The 14,947-nt window shown below is 46.0% G+C and overlaps 1 protein-coding gene across 1 annotated transcript in view; it reads right to left on the reverse strand.

Moving 5' to 3' along the window:
* Window positions 1-14,947, reverse strand: part of LOC149343598 (uncharacterized) — a 62,423-nt gene that overhangs the window by 30,166 nt on the left and 17,310 nt on the right. The window contains exons 2-3 of the mRNA XM_089547028.1: window positions 12,130-12,471; window positions 7,544-7,672 (exon numbers count right to left, since the gene is read on the reverse strand). Coding sequence (XP_089403154.1) covers window positions 7,544-7,672; window positions 12,130-12,471 — 471 coding nt within the window. The remainder of the gene's footprint in view (window positions 1-7,543; window positions 7,673-12,129; window positions 12,472-14,947) is intronic.

The following is a 14,947-nucleotide window of genomic DNA, read 5'->3' on the forward strand; positions in this document are numbered from 1 at the left end:
GCGACTGCGCTACTTTTTTGCCCTCCTCGCTAACATAGGCGTCGTGGTCCGGTGTGTTCTGGATTATTTGCGTCACCCCCGCCGGCCGCTGTGTCAGTTCTAGCGGAAAAGCAATAGACAAGTCCAGAATGGGCACAAAGATTGCCAGCAGTGTTGCCATGACTGGAGACATCGTTCCTGTAGAATGGAAGGTTTAGCGATGTCTAGCAGCTGCGGAAGACGTTCCTGCAAGCTTCGATGGCGACCGCAGAACAGGCGCACGCGCAGAGCAGTCACCTCTTTCTCTTTACCGACCGATGTTTCTCGCTCACTTGCCACTCCAGCAGAAGACAACAACAACAACAGCAATGCACGAGAAAGGTAACAAGGCACTGGTTTTCGTTTATAAATCATATGAATAACTATAGCAGATTGGGCCAGGGATTTCTTACCTTTATCTGCGAAGCTCATTTCATTTCACACTGGGCTTGGGAGATTTCTCAAGCGTCTTTGCCGGGCCAGCGTACGCAGCTGGGTCTCTTTTTTTTTTGCAATTGAGAAAGAAGCGATGAAGGTGTGACCAACCCCGTCAGTGACATGAAAGTAACAACAATGGGAGAAATATTTGTTGTGCACGTTCGCTGCTAAGGCTGTCAGAAGTATCACCGCAGTAAACCTGACCGCACGCAGGGATCCAAGGCTGAGTAATCAGAAAAAAAAAGAGAAACCAAGAAGTGTCCGCTTCCCATTATCCTCTAGAACAGGATTCACGACAGCACCGGGACCAGGTAGTTAATACATTCCGCTTTTAAAGCTAATGGTCGACTAATATGCTATTTGTTTTTGGTTACTGCTGGTGCATCTGGTGAGCACAACAAAGAGAACCTGGAGCCGACACAGCATAAAAAAGGAACGGCTATTTTTGCCTGTCATTGAATCTGGGTGTAGACGCCAGGAGCACAGGCTTTTATTAGCCGTCCAAAACAGCCATTCACGAACTTCGCTCTCTCTCTCTTTCTCTGCCCATTTCTATGCAATAAATGCGCAAAGGTCAGGTCACCACGAGAGCAGAAACAAAATTCCGTAGAAACATGCCGGTCTGAGGCACGATTTAAGCTATCGGCGTGCACATACCACGCATTTCACAATAGACTCTGCGCAACTATCTTTATTTGCAATTTTACTTTCAGAGAAGACAACAAGCGAGAAAGCATGTTCCAAAGCGAGCGCCTCCGCATGAAATTTCGCACTCTTGGCTCCCATCTTGACTCCCGCGTCCAGAGAGGGAGAGAGACAGAAACCGTTTCTGAAAAGCGTAGATGTCAGCCGCCATCAAAAATTTATTGACACGCTACTCTCCGCTGGGAAGGGAATTCGGGGTTAAAAAGACGAAGCGAGGGAGGTGTACAAAATTAAACGCTAGCATGTAAAAGGGAAAAAAAGAGAAACAAGTAATGAAATGAATAAAAATAAATTGCCATAGAATTTGTGCTGAGGTACATGTCGAAATAGAAGACGAATAATCAGGTGTTAAGCAATTCAAGACTTGTAGATATAAGTAGTAGAGGACGAAAACGGTTGACGCGAGTGCAGTGGACGTAGAGGAAACAACTCGGATTATCTGCCAACTTAGAACGCTCGGAAAACCATGCACTACTTCCCGATTTATCCCATGGAACAGGCCAGGCCTCTGCTTTCATGCGTGATAATGCCTGCCTGGAGCTTCACTTGTGCATAGGTTGGGCAAAACGTCATTTCTGCCCCAGGAAAATATTTGTTCACCGAGAAAGATAGAGAAAAGCGTGTTCTGAGATTTCATGACTGTAGCAGCCACGAGGGCCTGACGTGATATGAGGACACGCTGTCAGTCGAGTCCAGATATATCGTACACAGATATTTCGAACTGTTGGCTATATCAATTAATGACTGCCACTGCAGAAATAGAGGGGCCTAGCTTGCCTAGAGCAAGAACTACTACAAGAAACTCTGCTTGAAAAGTAGGGGTGAAGCGTAGAAGGCGCAGTGAAAAGGACCAGTCTAAACGCGGGCTGAAAATTCCCACACCTGCCTTTTCGTTGCATTGTGCGACGTCGGTTAGTATCGTAATATTTGTAGGTAGGGACCTTAATTAAAAGATCTTTCAATAGTCCGTTTAGATTACCGAGTGGTAAACGTTATGAGTTTTAGGGGAAAATGTTGTCGAAAACAACGTGGACACAGAATCCACTGCTTAGCGCTGGAAGGGTGTTATAAATCTGCGCGTTTAAAGACTCAATTAGTCTTTATACAAATACGACCTGTGGGGTATAAAAAGAAGGCCAGTGGGCTCCAAGAATGGAGGCCGGCTGCAACAGAAAATGCTTTTCAGACAGTGAAAATGGGATTCATAGATTTTTGGAAAAGTCTGCACAGTTAGCATTAGAATTCTGAACAAAAGAGGGGGAATGCGGGCTTCAAGGTACAGCACATTGGTAGCCACAAAGTTGGGTAGACCATGGTACATCCGCAGCGCTTCCCTGTTCAAAACGATGAGGGGACGAATTTTGCATGTAGCCGAGCCTGGAAACGACACAGCCGAATTCAGAAATCGGCCTGACATACATAAGTAAACTATTATGTAAATATGTTAGGTAAATCTCACAGTCAGCGGACATTTCCTGAAAAGATACCTTAGCCCTGTGGCACAATTTTGAAGAAAATAAGGTAACAAGCCCCCTCCTCGTGACTTATGATCTAGACGAAATGAGCGATTATTTTTAAAATCAAAATGTTTGTTGTTTGACGCCGGCGTTTCTTGTAAAAGTATGACATTTATTAAGCTTGGAAGAAATACAGTGTAAATCTATTGAAGCTGTAAGACTAGAACGGCAGTTCCACTGTAGAACTCGAAACGACGCTATGATTGTGAAAGCCTTCACGCAGCAAATGCCTGCTCTTAGTTGGTGTCCTTAGGCTTAGTGCCAAGCTGCTGCTTCTTTGATTTGGCTAGCGGACGCGAAGTACACGAATGAGACAAGGGGAACCCGCTGCGCTTGAAAACGCGGGAATCAGGCTCCATCATCTCAGAATCATAGATGATTGCAACATCATTTGAGGTACCCGAGGAAAGTGCGGTGGTACGGCCAGTAGTTCGTTCCTGGGGCTGAGATGTTTAAGATAGTGTAGAACGGGTAAGAGGAGAGGGAATTACTGTCGAGAGAGAGGCCAAACGGGCCTGCACGGCACTGGTAAGGTGAGGCGCTAGAACGTTGGTAAGACATTCCGAAACACTTGCAACAATCCTCTCAACCATTTGAGCCATGGGAGCCTCCACAGCAGACGCAATTGTCTGATACAGCGTCGAGTCGAATATGACTCCTTGACAAGCAGTCATACCTGAATAACCGTAGACCCGTTCTTTTGCCTCTAATATAGCGCCACGGCGCGAGCAGCGTTTCCTGTTGGGCCAGTGCGTGTTGGCGGCCCTTTGTCTTCTTCGGCATTTCGCCACTAACGGCGGCGCGGGTTGCTACACGGTACTCGGAGATATGCAGCACAACACCAGTGCCAAAATCCCTGCTTTTCGAATGCCGACGAAGAATAAATACGCAAAAATCGATCTGCGAAAGGCCATTGTTGGTAGGAAGCGCCCAACAATTTCAACGCCGTTCGCATTCGAAGCAGTTCTTTTGATTCCACCCTTTTTTGTGTGTGTGTCCCTTGAGCGTAGCCGTTACAGAAGTAGTAGCGGAGGGCTCGGGGCTAGCTTGCGGCAAGTCATTGGTCATGCGAGTTTTTGCGCGGAAACTCTAACGAGCCAACGACACAATCCCAAGTACATTCTTTACTAGCTTTTGGCGCTCAGGTTTGGTAGAACCATGGTAAAAACCCGTAATAATCTCAAACCAAAATGAAACATCAGCGTTCAAATATAGGCGCAGAAATACTTTGGCAGTTCCGCACCTCCCCCGCACGGAATCTGCACCAGTCCGCGCGAATGGAGGAGAGCCACCATGCAGGATATTGTCGACCGGAACAGATATGAATCATTGCGCGTGCAGCTGAAGGCGCAATGTATGACGTAGAACAGCTGCATTGACGTCAGCCTGATGTTCGGTAGCACGCGGCGTTCGGCGAAAGGCAGACGCTTGAAGGTGTATTGCGCAATGCGTGACGCCTTGGGATGGAACAGGGAGCGTGTGTCAGGGTCGAGCTCAATTGATGGGTCGTCGATCGATAGCTGCCTGCTTCGTACGCGCTGGAAGTAAAGTAGAGGGGGACATTGCATTAGCGTGCATTGCTCTCAGACTTCTCCTCACCTCTCGCAATGCAAGAACAACGACACAGCCGCCGTCTCCTTCGACCTCCTTCTCCACATCTTACTCGCCGCGAATCTACTTTCATTACACAACCTTCACTTCACTTCACTTTACTACCTTGAATACCCCCAGTTAGGGGGTATTACATAAAGGGTGTGTACAGATAGAATCAAACTTTATGCACAAAGATGTTATTCGTTAAATATGGCAGTTATAAAATTAAAAAATGAGGATTGAAAGGTGGCTGCAGTGACGTGGTTTTAGGAAACCAAGGGTTTTGTTGGCTGATGATAGAATTTAGTGACATGGGCATTCTAGGTTGATCTTGGCTTAGGGTTACACCGAAGTATTTATAGCAATTGGTCAATTCTACTGCAACGCCAGAAATTCCGCAAGGCAACAAAAGGGGCTTGCGTTTGAGGTGAAATGATATGTGTTTGCATTCATTGGGGTTAAGCTCCAAGAGCCACTGGCTGCACCAGTCTTCTATACAAGTTAGGTCGTTTTGGAGAGCTAGCTGATCGGATTGGTTATCAATTGTGCGGTAGACGACGCAATCATCGGCAAACATGCGAATTAACTACCATGCGACCTGTACAAGCGCCACATACCCAAGCGCTCTTGCATTCCCCGCTTTCGCGTGTGTGGCGTGACAGGACAACGCCACAGACATATTGGACTTGTCCACGCGCCACACCGTCACCACACTATATATTCAATGCAGATTTCCACACACACAGGTAACCTGCTCTGGATGAGTGGGGCCGGTCCTCCTGTAGCGCTCCGCCCAATACTGTGGCCGCTGCTTGTTGCGCATATCGCCCACGTTTTGGCCGATAAGAGCTGTGACTCTCCGATTAAGACGGCCACTCGGACCACGGTCGGAAACGACTTTCTCCACACAAGCGCTTCCCATCACACGGGCGATATCACTTTTTAGTTTTGATTTAGTTTTGTGATTATGGTACGTGCGTGATGACCCAAAAGACGTGGATTCGATCCTGGTCACAGTGGTCGAATTTCTGTAGAAGCGAAATGCTAAAGACCCGTGTACTGTACGATGTCACTGCTCATTAAAGAATGCCATTCGGTCGAAATTTCCGGAGACCTTCACTATGGCGTCCTTCATAGCCTCAGTCGCTTTGGGACGTTAATCTGTTTCAATGTGCCTTTGAAGGACGTACCCGATGTTTTGTTTTCTGCTCTGTTGCGAGCGTTGAACGAATACGAAAGCATCACCGCTGAACTCTGCCCTGTCTTAAGCTTCATATATACTTTGGTCGGGCGTCAGAGCACGCCGATTACTTTCGATTCCGGGGAATATCGCATACATTTCTAACACATACGGTTTCGCTTCAAAGTGTCGAAATTAATATATGCAGACAAGTATAAAGGAACAGGATATTCAATAAAATGCGGAAAAGTATAAATTTCTGACACTTCTCCCACGGAAAGCTCGACCATACTCGGCAACACCTTGAAGACAGGCTCCCTTCAGGTGCACAGTAAAATGAGCAGAGAAATGAAGCGGAATATAAATTCATTCCCATGCGCTCAGTATAATCTTCACTTCGATCTCACACCTCTAGACCGTAGAGATTACCAAAAAAAGAAGGATGGATAACTGGGCGAGTTTGTACTGAGACATCGTGGAAGGGAACAGCGCGAAACAAAACGACGGACAAAGGAAGAGGACACAAAGACGAGCGCTGACTCGAAACTGAATTTTTTATTGAGTGTGATCACGTGAGTGTGATGTATATATGTTTTCGTTTTCCAATAAAAAATTCAGTTTCGAGTCAGCGCTCGTCTTTGTGTCCTCTTCCTTTGTCCGTCATTTTTCTTCGCGCTGTTCCCTCCCACGATTTACCAAAAAAATTTAGCTCTCGCGCTACACTAATATACGCGAAAAAAATGCCCCCAGTCAGGCCAGTTGTAGAATTTTGCTGCAGTCTCTCCCTAATCCCTAGATACTGACAAGTCGCTACGGCCCAGTTGGCAGTGGGTGGGTTCAGACACGGTTTGGTTCGGTTTAAGAAGGTTTAATGTCCCAAAGGGACTAGAGCTATGAGGGACGCCGTAGTGAAGAGCTCCGGAAATTTAGGCCACCTGGGGTTCGTTAAAGTGCACTGACATCTCAAAATACACGGGACTCTAAAATTTCGCCTTCACCAAGATCTAACCACCGCAAGAGAGATCGAACCCACGCATAGGACGATGAAATTCCACTAAGACGTCCGATTTTCAAGTCTGGTGTGTCTCTAACTTGCACCTTATTTCTGCGTGTATTTATATGCGCGCGCATACCACGCCACCAGCAGGCAATGACGGTCATCGCTTCAAAGAATTATACACGACGTGTCACCTACTAATTTGCCCAATTTTTTAAAAATAGGCTTTTTTGAGTTTACAAGTGCGCTTTTTTCTGCATAGCGTTCTCAGCGGTGTAGTATATCATAAAACAGCTAAGACCTGCTAACTAGCAGGCTGGTTATGTAATATTGAATAGTTAACTTGTTAACTATTAGTACCAGACTCCTTAGTTATTGAGAGGCGCGTTGCCCACCGGAAGTAACAGCCATATCAGTTTTGGAATTTCGAAAACGCGAATATCTTCAGCGCAGTGGCCCAACAAATTTCGGCTACATCGTGCCAAAATACATGCTTTTTTGAGAAGCTTGCAGTCAAACCAACCTCTCCAGTGAACGTAACTCGTCGAAATAGCCAACATATGTTGGGCCATAGTACCAAGGGTAACCGCGTCCACGAATTTCTAAAAACTGATATGGATATTAATTACGGTTCTTTCCACGCCCGTCATCCTAACAATTATAGTTAAAAGTTTCCTCAGTATTAGTTAACAACCCTGCTAGTTACCCTGTGTTAGCTGTATTCTTATGTACTACATCACTGACAATACGATGCCGAAAAAAGCGCTCTTTTTACTGAAGAAGCCTATATTTATTTAAATTGTGTAGTCTTCGTACATTTCCTTGCCGCACTAGTAAAATGTTTATTGTAAAATATGAAAATTGTTGCGCAGAAACATATCATAGCTGCGAGGACAAAATCTACCCGTGGATCGAAATTGAAAACCAGCACTTAAGCTCCCAAGTTAATTTCCTGCAGCCTGTGTACCCAAAGCATTGAAGCTGATGAAGGGACAAGATCACCCAATTGCCCGAGAGTTCTATATCTCCTCATCAGCGCTAGCACTCGCTCCCAAGGCAATGAATCAGTACATCTCGGCTCATTTATTATCTTACCGTTGTTTCACGGTAATCAGCACAGTACAGGCTGTTGTAGTCTGGCTCGCTCTCATGCATCCCGAAGTACTGCCACCAGCGATAACTGACTCTGGGCATGGTTTCCGAATAAATGTAGTCAGCGATGATCTGTGAACAGAATACATAAAGGCACGTGTTAGACATATTACCATGCACTACATACCTCTCGCTAAAACTATTATATCCGGGATACCTTTCCGCTTCGGAAATATCCAAACATACAAATCGAAACAAAAAAAGCGCTCGAAGGAAATAATTCCCTCTTTTCCGGACCAAAACGTTAATTGGTTGCTTCACACCCAAATTCACCTTGAGAAAAGACGTGGTGTGGTAGAGAATTGTGTATGGTATGGTATAATACGGTATTTTACCGTACGGTATGATGTGTTATGGTATGGTATGGTATGTATGGCATGGTATGGTAGAGAATTGTATTGTGTAGTATAGTATGGTATGGTAGAGAATTGTTTGATATGGTATGGTGTGGCCTGTGGTATGGTATTGCGTGGCGTCTAATGGTACGGCATGATATGGTAAAGTTTTTGTGCACTGGCATGTGGGGTCTTACGCCCAGAAGACACACATGGGCTGTAAGAGGTGGCATAGTGGAGGGCTCCTGATTTATGTACACCGCCTGCAGTGCATCAGCGTGCATTAACATCGCATAGCCCACGAGCATTTTTTTTTTACACTTCCGCTTCATCGGAATGCGGCCACCGCGGCCAGAATTCGATCCCGCCACCTTAGGTTTCAGCAGCTTAAAACCTTGTCCACTTCACCATTGCGGCGGATTTGCTCGGTGAAAGGACGCGGTATACAAGGCAAGAGCGGAGGCGACGCTACATGTGACTCAATTTGAAAATTCACTCATGTTTAGAAATTCACCAATATCGACAACAAGAGCAAAGAGAAAGAGTTAATCATCGTTAAACTAAAAAAAAACACTTCCTTCGGTCGCAAAGTAACAGACAGCCATCTGAGGCATAGGCGCGAATTTTTCCCGCTTGCGGACTCATTACGCCACTCGCGCTCCATAGAACTGCACTGCACTTTAATGTAGAATTTTATTCATTTATTCGCTTCACGGATGGCCAGGATATGACCTAGGAAGTGAAAGAAAATAAAGAACAAATGGTAGGTGGTAGCCTGTGGGTTTTGATCTTCCAAAGCTGGACGCTCCAAATGACGTAGTCTCTGCCAAAAGTAACCAGGCAACAGGGTTGGCTCGTCAGCTGTAAGGTGGAGCCCTTAGTGTACCCTTAAAAACAGAGGGTCTGGAAAGATGAGGACAAGGGTCCCACTTACCGAACCGAGATTTAGAGCTTAGGGAGCGCCATAAGTGCTCCGCAAGACCGCAAAGCAAGAAACCCCGCTACCACACCCCGTTGCCACAGAGGGCTCATAATTGAGAAGCTGCGCATTTTATGGATTTTGCTGAAGTCACGCTTTACGGGACTTTCAGGGCCACTAAGTTTCATGATGACTTAGGCTGTCAGAACCCTTCATGCTCCCCTCTTGCAAGGGACAGCGGCAGCTGTGGGCTGCCGCGCGGGTACGACAGGCATTGCAATAAGGACATAGTGTAGTGTGATTGCATCGCAATGTGGGATTTTGCTTCCACTGCACTTAAGAGGAGATGTATAGAGTCTGGTTGAAGAAGCGTGGCTCACTGAAGCATATCCTCCGCTCGAAGGGCGCTAAGAAACTGTCCCTTACGGGTTCGTTGTGGCAGGTATCTTAAAATGAATGTCTTTGTGCAAACGTGAATTTTGGTGTCTAGTCTTCGCTTGCACGACATATGTATTAAACACAGGAACAAAGCGCTCGATTTGCCGGATAAACGTTGTGATAAAATAATCAATATTTTCTCCAAAGTATTTGCAGAAACAATTTTTATTTAAGTGTATCCTGTACTCAAAACACGAAATTTAGGTTCTCACAAGTAGTAAGGAAGTCAGGGTTTATGGCGTTTAACATTCCAAAGCGGCTCGGGCTATGAGAGACAACGTAGTGGAGAGCTCCGCATAATTTCGATCGCGTGGAAGTGTCTACGTGAACTTGCATCGCATATTACACGAGCATCTAGCATTTCGCCTCCATTGAAGTGCGATCACCGCTGCCTGGATCAAACCTGCGTCTTTCGTGGCAGCAGCCTGGCACCATAACCATTGAGTCACCGCGGAGACCTTGTAAGTAATTTACAGTATATAGCATGCATAGACATCACGCAGGGAATTTTTTCCCTAAACACCTTTGTAGTGGGGCCTACACGGGTGGGATTCGAACCCACGATCCGCATAACCACAGTCATAGATAAAACGATAAAACTGTAAGCGTGGAATATACCGCAGGAGAGCCGTAGCGCATTGTGGGATGGCTCGTATATGACAGTAGCAGCACTTCGCCCGCTTCTATTCTGGCTACACAGCGCGCATGGTATCGCGGGAAGCTCGCGCCCTTTGAGAAGCCGCCGGCCGCAGTCGCTTCTCTTCAAGCTAGACAGCGCACTCAGCGTCCCTTGCTTCTTTCGGTGCTCGACGCGGCAATATGCTCGCCGCTTTTTTAGGCCCTAAAAATGAGCTAGAAAGCGCTGTCGGTTGCAACATATGGTGTCTTTCTATCTCTCTACTCAGACAGCTTCATCGCACAGTCAGGGCGACTCCAATACCGCTGCAGAGCAGCTAGTTATAGCGAGAGAGGTTGCCCGTTGCAACGCATAGCGTGAGAGGCTGCGGTGATGGCCGAGCAAGCCAAAGCGTCCTCAAGCATGGCTGCTCTGTTTAAGCCAATGCCGGTTCGAATTCTCGGGACTACTGCAGGAGATCGGTTTTTAAGTAGCAAATGCTCCCGGCTTCCATTCTTGGAAAATTAAGGCGAATACCTTCAGGAAACTGCTGCGAACCTGAAGCCGAAACTGAAGGAGAGCTTATTGCAAGTATTCGAAACTTTGCGTCTGAAACGTATCCAACAAACAATTGTAGAGGATGTTTAAGCTCCGCCTTAATGGTATGAAACGGTAGCGTGATCGGTTTTCTTATATGCAGAAGGTCGTTCTGTACATTTATAACCTTGGGAGTCCTCATAGCCCTCCTCGAGCAGTGATGCAGTGGTTAAGCGATGCACCACTGCCCTGCAATGGCACATGCTCCCAGCGCGAAAGCCTTGAGCGCAGTCCTCTCCATGACTGATTATACTAATGTTTTTCTCGATGGATACCATCCAGACGTTGCAATGTTCCAAAGTAGGGGTGTTGGATTATTCCTTTTTCAGGAAATTTTCAGTCCTCCTATTAGGCCCCAATGCGGAACGCTCATTAGCTTTCAGGAAATTTGATGATGTAGCAGGGTAATCAACAGAATTTTTGGGAGGAGAAAAATATTTTGACATGACCCTATTAATTACTGCCCTAAGTGTACTACACCGATGACGCTGCGTATGTTTGGGTTGTCTCATGAATATTAATTGTTCGGAAGGAAGACGATTCCATTTTGCATTAACTCGCACTCCACTGTAATTGCTTCTTTTCGTTCGTCCTAGCTTTCGGAGTAACTAAAGCTGCGTCTCGAGTGTCGCGTTTCTGATTCTACCACTCCACCAGAGATATATCTTGCGACATTCCATTCACCCTAGTCCAATGTTTTGCGGCTTAGACATTTGCCTGTGCGACGTCTACGACATTCCATGCAATACTTTTTTTTCCCTTTTCCTGAAGTTACGTTGTCAACGTATTGGAGAAATTGGCGCATTTTAGTGCATATACGATAGCCACACTGAGCCCACACTAGCTTCAGTAGTGTATGTTAAGGGAGAAAGGACAGCGCAGCGGATCGAAAGACCCCTGACTAGAAGTCAGACCGGTTTGGTTTGGTTTGGTTTATTGGGGTTTAAGATCCCAAAGCACAGGCTATGAGGGACGCCGTAGTGAAGAGCTCCGGAAATTTCGACCACCTGGGGTTCCTTAACGCGCACTGACATCGCACAATACACGGGCCTCTAGAATTTCGCCTTCAGCGGAATTCAGCCACCGCGGCCGGGATCGAACCCGCGTCTTTTTGGGTCAGCAGCCGAGCGCCGTACCCACTGAGCCACCGCGACGGGGTAGAAGTCAAACCGAAGCAGCACGAGACCTATACTGCTATGGTACCGCCGAGCATAGGCATCATGCCACCTCGAGGTCGTGTTCGTCGTCGTACCACCAGCGACGATGGTCGCGCCACTCATCCGCCGGTGGTGAGAACTTCCCGCTGCCACATGGCATATGAGTTCATACTATATAGACAATTATGCGATTGTTTGTTTTGCTTCCATTGAGAAGGGCAGTATGATCGAACAAATTCTGGAGCTGAACTTCCCACAAGCACGAACGCATAAACCTCCCACTCAAGAACATGCAGGATTGTGTGTGTGTGTTTTTTTCTTTCCTGCCTAATAGCCGCACTGTTAGCGACGCTTTCTAACACTACGAGGCTGTCACGAAGAAGTTCCCAACAACGGGAATTCAATTTTAACACCTCCCTCCATTGGGAAAGCGCCGAGCATACAGTGCGCTCTGACTATCGACTTGCCTGCCCCAGGACGCCGTAGTTGTACGCCTCAAGTCCGTCGTCGTAGTAGTAGGGCGGGGCAAAGTACTTGACCACTTCGCCGCCGACATTATTCAACATGCTGACCAGGTGCCCCCGCAGCAAAAGGGGCAGCCCTTGCCACGCACGCAGCCGACGCAGCCAGTCGGAGACGAAGCCGACGGGCAGCGCGTCCAGGCCTCTAAACAGCACCGACGACCAGCTGGACGAGGCATTTACAGGAACGTCGAACAAGGCGTCGCTGAACGATGCGGGCTCATCAGTTGACAATTGAAAGTCAAAGTTCACAATGTTGGCCATCGTGTGCTGCATGCGCGCCATCAGCTGCATGACAGACGCCATCCGAGAAAATGGAACGGCGTTGGGTCCTGCAGGATATACGTTGCGTACGTCTTCAAGTGGAATGTACTTTGGTACCGACAATTGCTTTCAATATTGAATTAATAATGGAAGCGGCCCGCCACACCTGGCACCTCGAACTAATCGTGCTTTCTGTAAGTCATTGTCGCGGCCACACGGGTAAAGTGCGCTGCCACCAGACCTTTACCTTAGGCGTCCGATAGTCATTCTGACTGCTCCTACGGTTTATGATTGTCTCAGATTGTACGCTAACAGTTGCCTGTCTACGTGCGCCTTGCATGGAAACCTGGTGGCGCTGCTGAAAGCAAATCAGCGGCTCGTCTGTGCGATCTCCACATGACTAAGGGCATGATCACGGAGGTTTTTGTTCTGTTTTGTGGGCGGATTGATGTTTTTTATAAATAATTTGATTCTTGGATGTTATGTTATGTTATGTTATGTTGGCTGCCAACTGGCAACCACCAAGTGACCCGAGATTAAGTTGTTTTGTAGTCTTATAAAAATTTTCTATATATTTTTACGGACCTTTTATAGATACAATTGTCATCCTTTAGATGTTTCCATCTGTCTATAGAAAATCACTAGGCTATAAATTAAACCTCATGAAATCCGAAATTTCCTTTTGTCTATGCACTCGATAGGCTATCTATAGACCAAAGTTTATAACAATTTCAATTTGCTTTTGTATGCATCACGTCTGTAGACTACTTATATGCCACCATCAAAAATTTCAATTTCATTTTTGCTTATACACTACCTACATATTGTCTGTGGTGTAAAGTGTATAGGAGTCATAATTTTCTTTAGGCAAATACGTTCTATAGACTATCTATAGACCAGTCTAACAATTTTAATTCTCTTTTGGCTACAGGTACTCTGTGGCTATGTGTAGACCAGTCTCATACTTTCAGATTTCTTTTGGCTTGATTTATTAGAGTTCAATGCCCCAAACCGACTCAGGCTATAAGGGACGCGGTAGCAAAGAGCTCCCGAAATTTCGTCTGTTGACAACCTATAGACTTCTTTTAGACTATAGCCTATAACCATTCCAATTTCTTTTCGCTTGTAGTTAATCTACACACTATCGATAGACAGTAGTCTATAACAATTTCAATTTCCTTTTGTTTACGCTGCCATGATGGCTCAGGGGTTATGGCGCTCGGCTACTGACACTAAAGGCGCAGGTTCGATCCCGGCCGCGGCGGTCGAATTTCGATGGAGGCAAAATTCTAGAGTCCCGTGTAATGTGCGATGTCAGTGCACTTAAAGAACCCCAGGTGGTCGAAATTATTCGGAGCCCTTCACTACGGCGTCCCTCATAGCAGAGTCGTTCTGCAACATTGAACCCACATAAACCCAAACAAACCATTTTCTTTTGTCTATAGACAATCTATACACTTCCCTTCGACTAAAGTCTATAACAATTTGAATTTCCTCATGTCTATAGGCAATCTACTGAATGCCTTTCTACTAAGTATAAAACAATTTCAGTTTTTTTCCGTATACGAGGAGTATGAATGGTAATTACTGGATACTCAAGGTTTGAGTATGCAGTAAGAGGTTGAACCAAACTAGGTGCAAAATTCAAACCACAATCTCGGGAGAATACCGAAACCTCCGCCCAGGAGCACTAATCGCAGATGGATGAGGAGAACTGAAAAGTAGGCGGAAGGGGCGGGGAGGGGGGGGGGGGGGGGGGGGTTGAAGGTCTGTGCCTTGGATTAGACGTGTCATATCTACTGATCGCTATACAGGGTGTTTCACCTAAGACTTTCTGCAATTTTTAAAAATAAGCTATTTGAATTAGATGCGCGCTTTTTCTGGCATAGCATTGTCAGTGGTGTAGTATATCATAATTCAACTAATACGTGCTAACTAGCAGGCTTGTTAACCAATATTTAATAGTTAACTTTTAAACTATTACCGTTGGGCTCCTTAATTATTTAGAGGCATGCAGCCCACCGTAAGTAATGTCCATATCCGTTTTTCAGAATTTCGAGAACGCGATTATTCTCGGCGCTGTGGCCCAACAAATTTCGCCTACATCGCGCCAAAATACATGCGGTTTGAGAAGCTTGCAGGCAAAGCAACCTCTCCAGTGAACCTAACTCGTCGAAATAGCCAAAATTTGTTGGGCCACAGCGCCGAGGATAATCGCGTTCTCGAAATTCTAAAAACGGATATGGACATGACTTACGGTGGGCTGCATCCCTCTCAATAATTAAGGAGCCCAACGGTAATACTTTAAAAGTTAACTATTAAATATTGGTTAACAAGCCTGCTAGTTAGGACGTCTTAATTGAATTATGATATACTACACCACTGACAATGCTATGCTAGAAAAAGCGCGCATCTAATTCAAATAGCTTATTTTTAAAAATTGCAGAAAGTCTTTGGTGAAACACCCTGTATAAGGATTCACTAGAACGTTCTGAAAAAG

The sequence above is a fragment of the Amblyomma mixtum genome, chromosome 5 (genome assembly GCF_055824585.1).
Source record: "Amblyomma mixtum isolate Tamu chromosome 5, ASM5582458v1, whole genome shotgun sequence".
Taxonomy (NCBI): Eukaryota; Metazoa; Arthropoda; class Arachnida; order Ixodida; family Ixodidae; genus Amblyomma; species Amblyomma mixtum.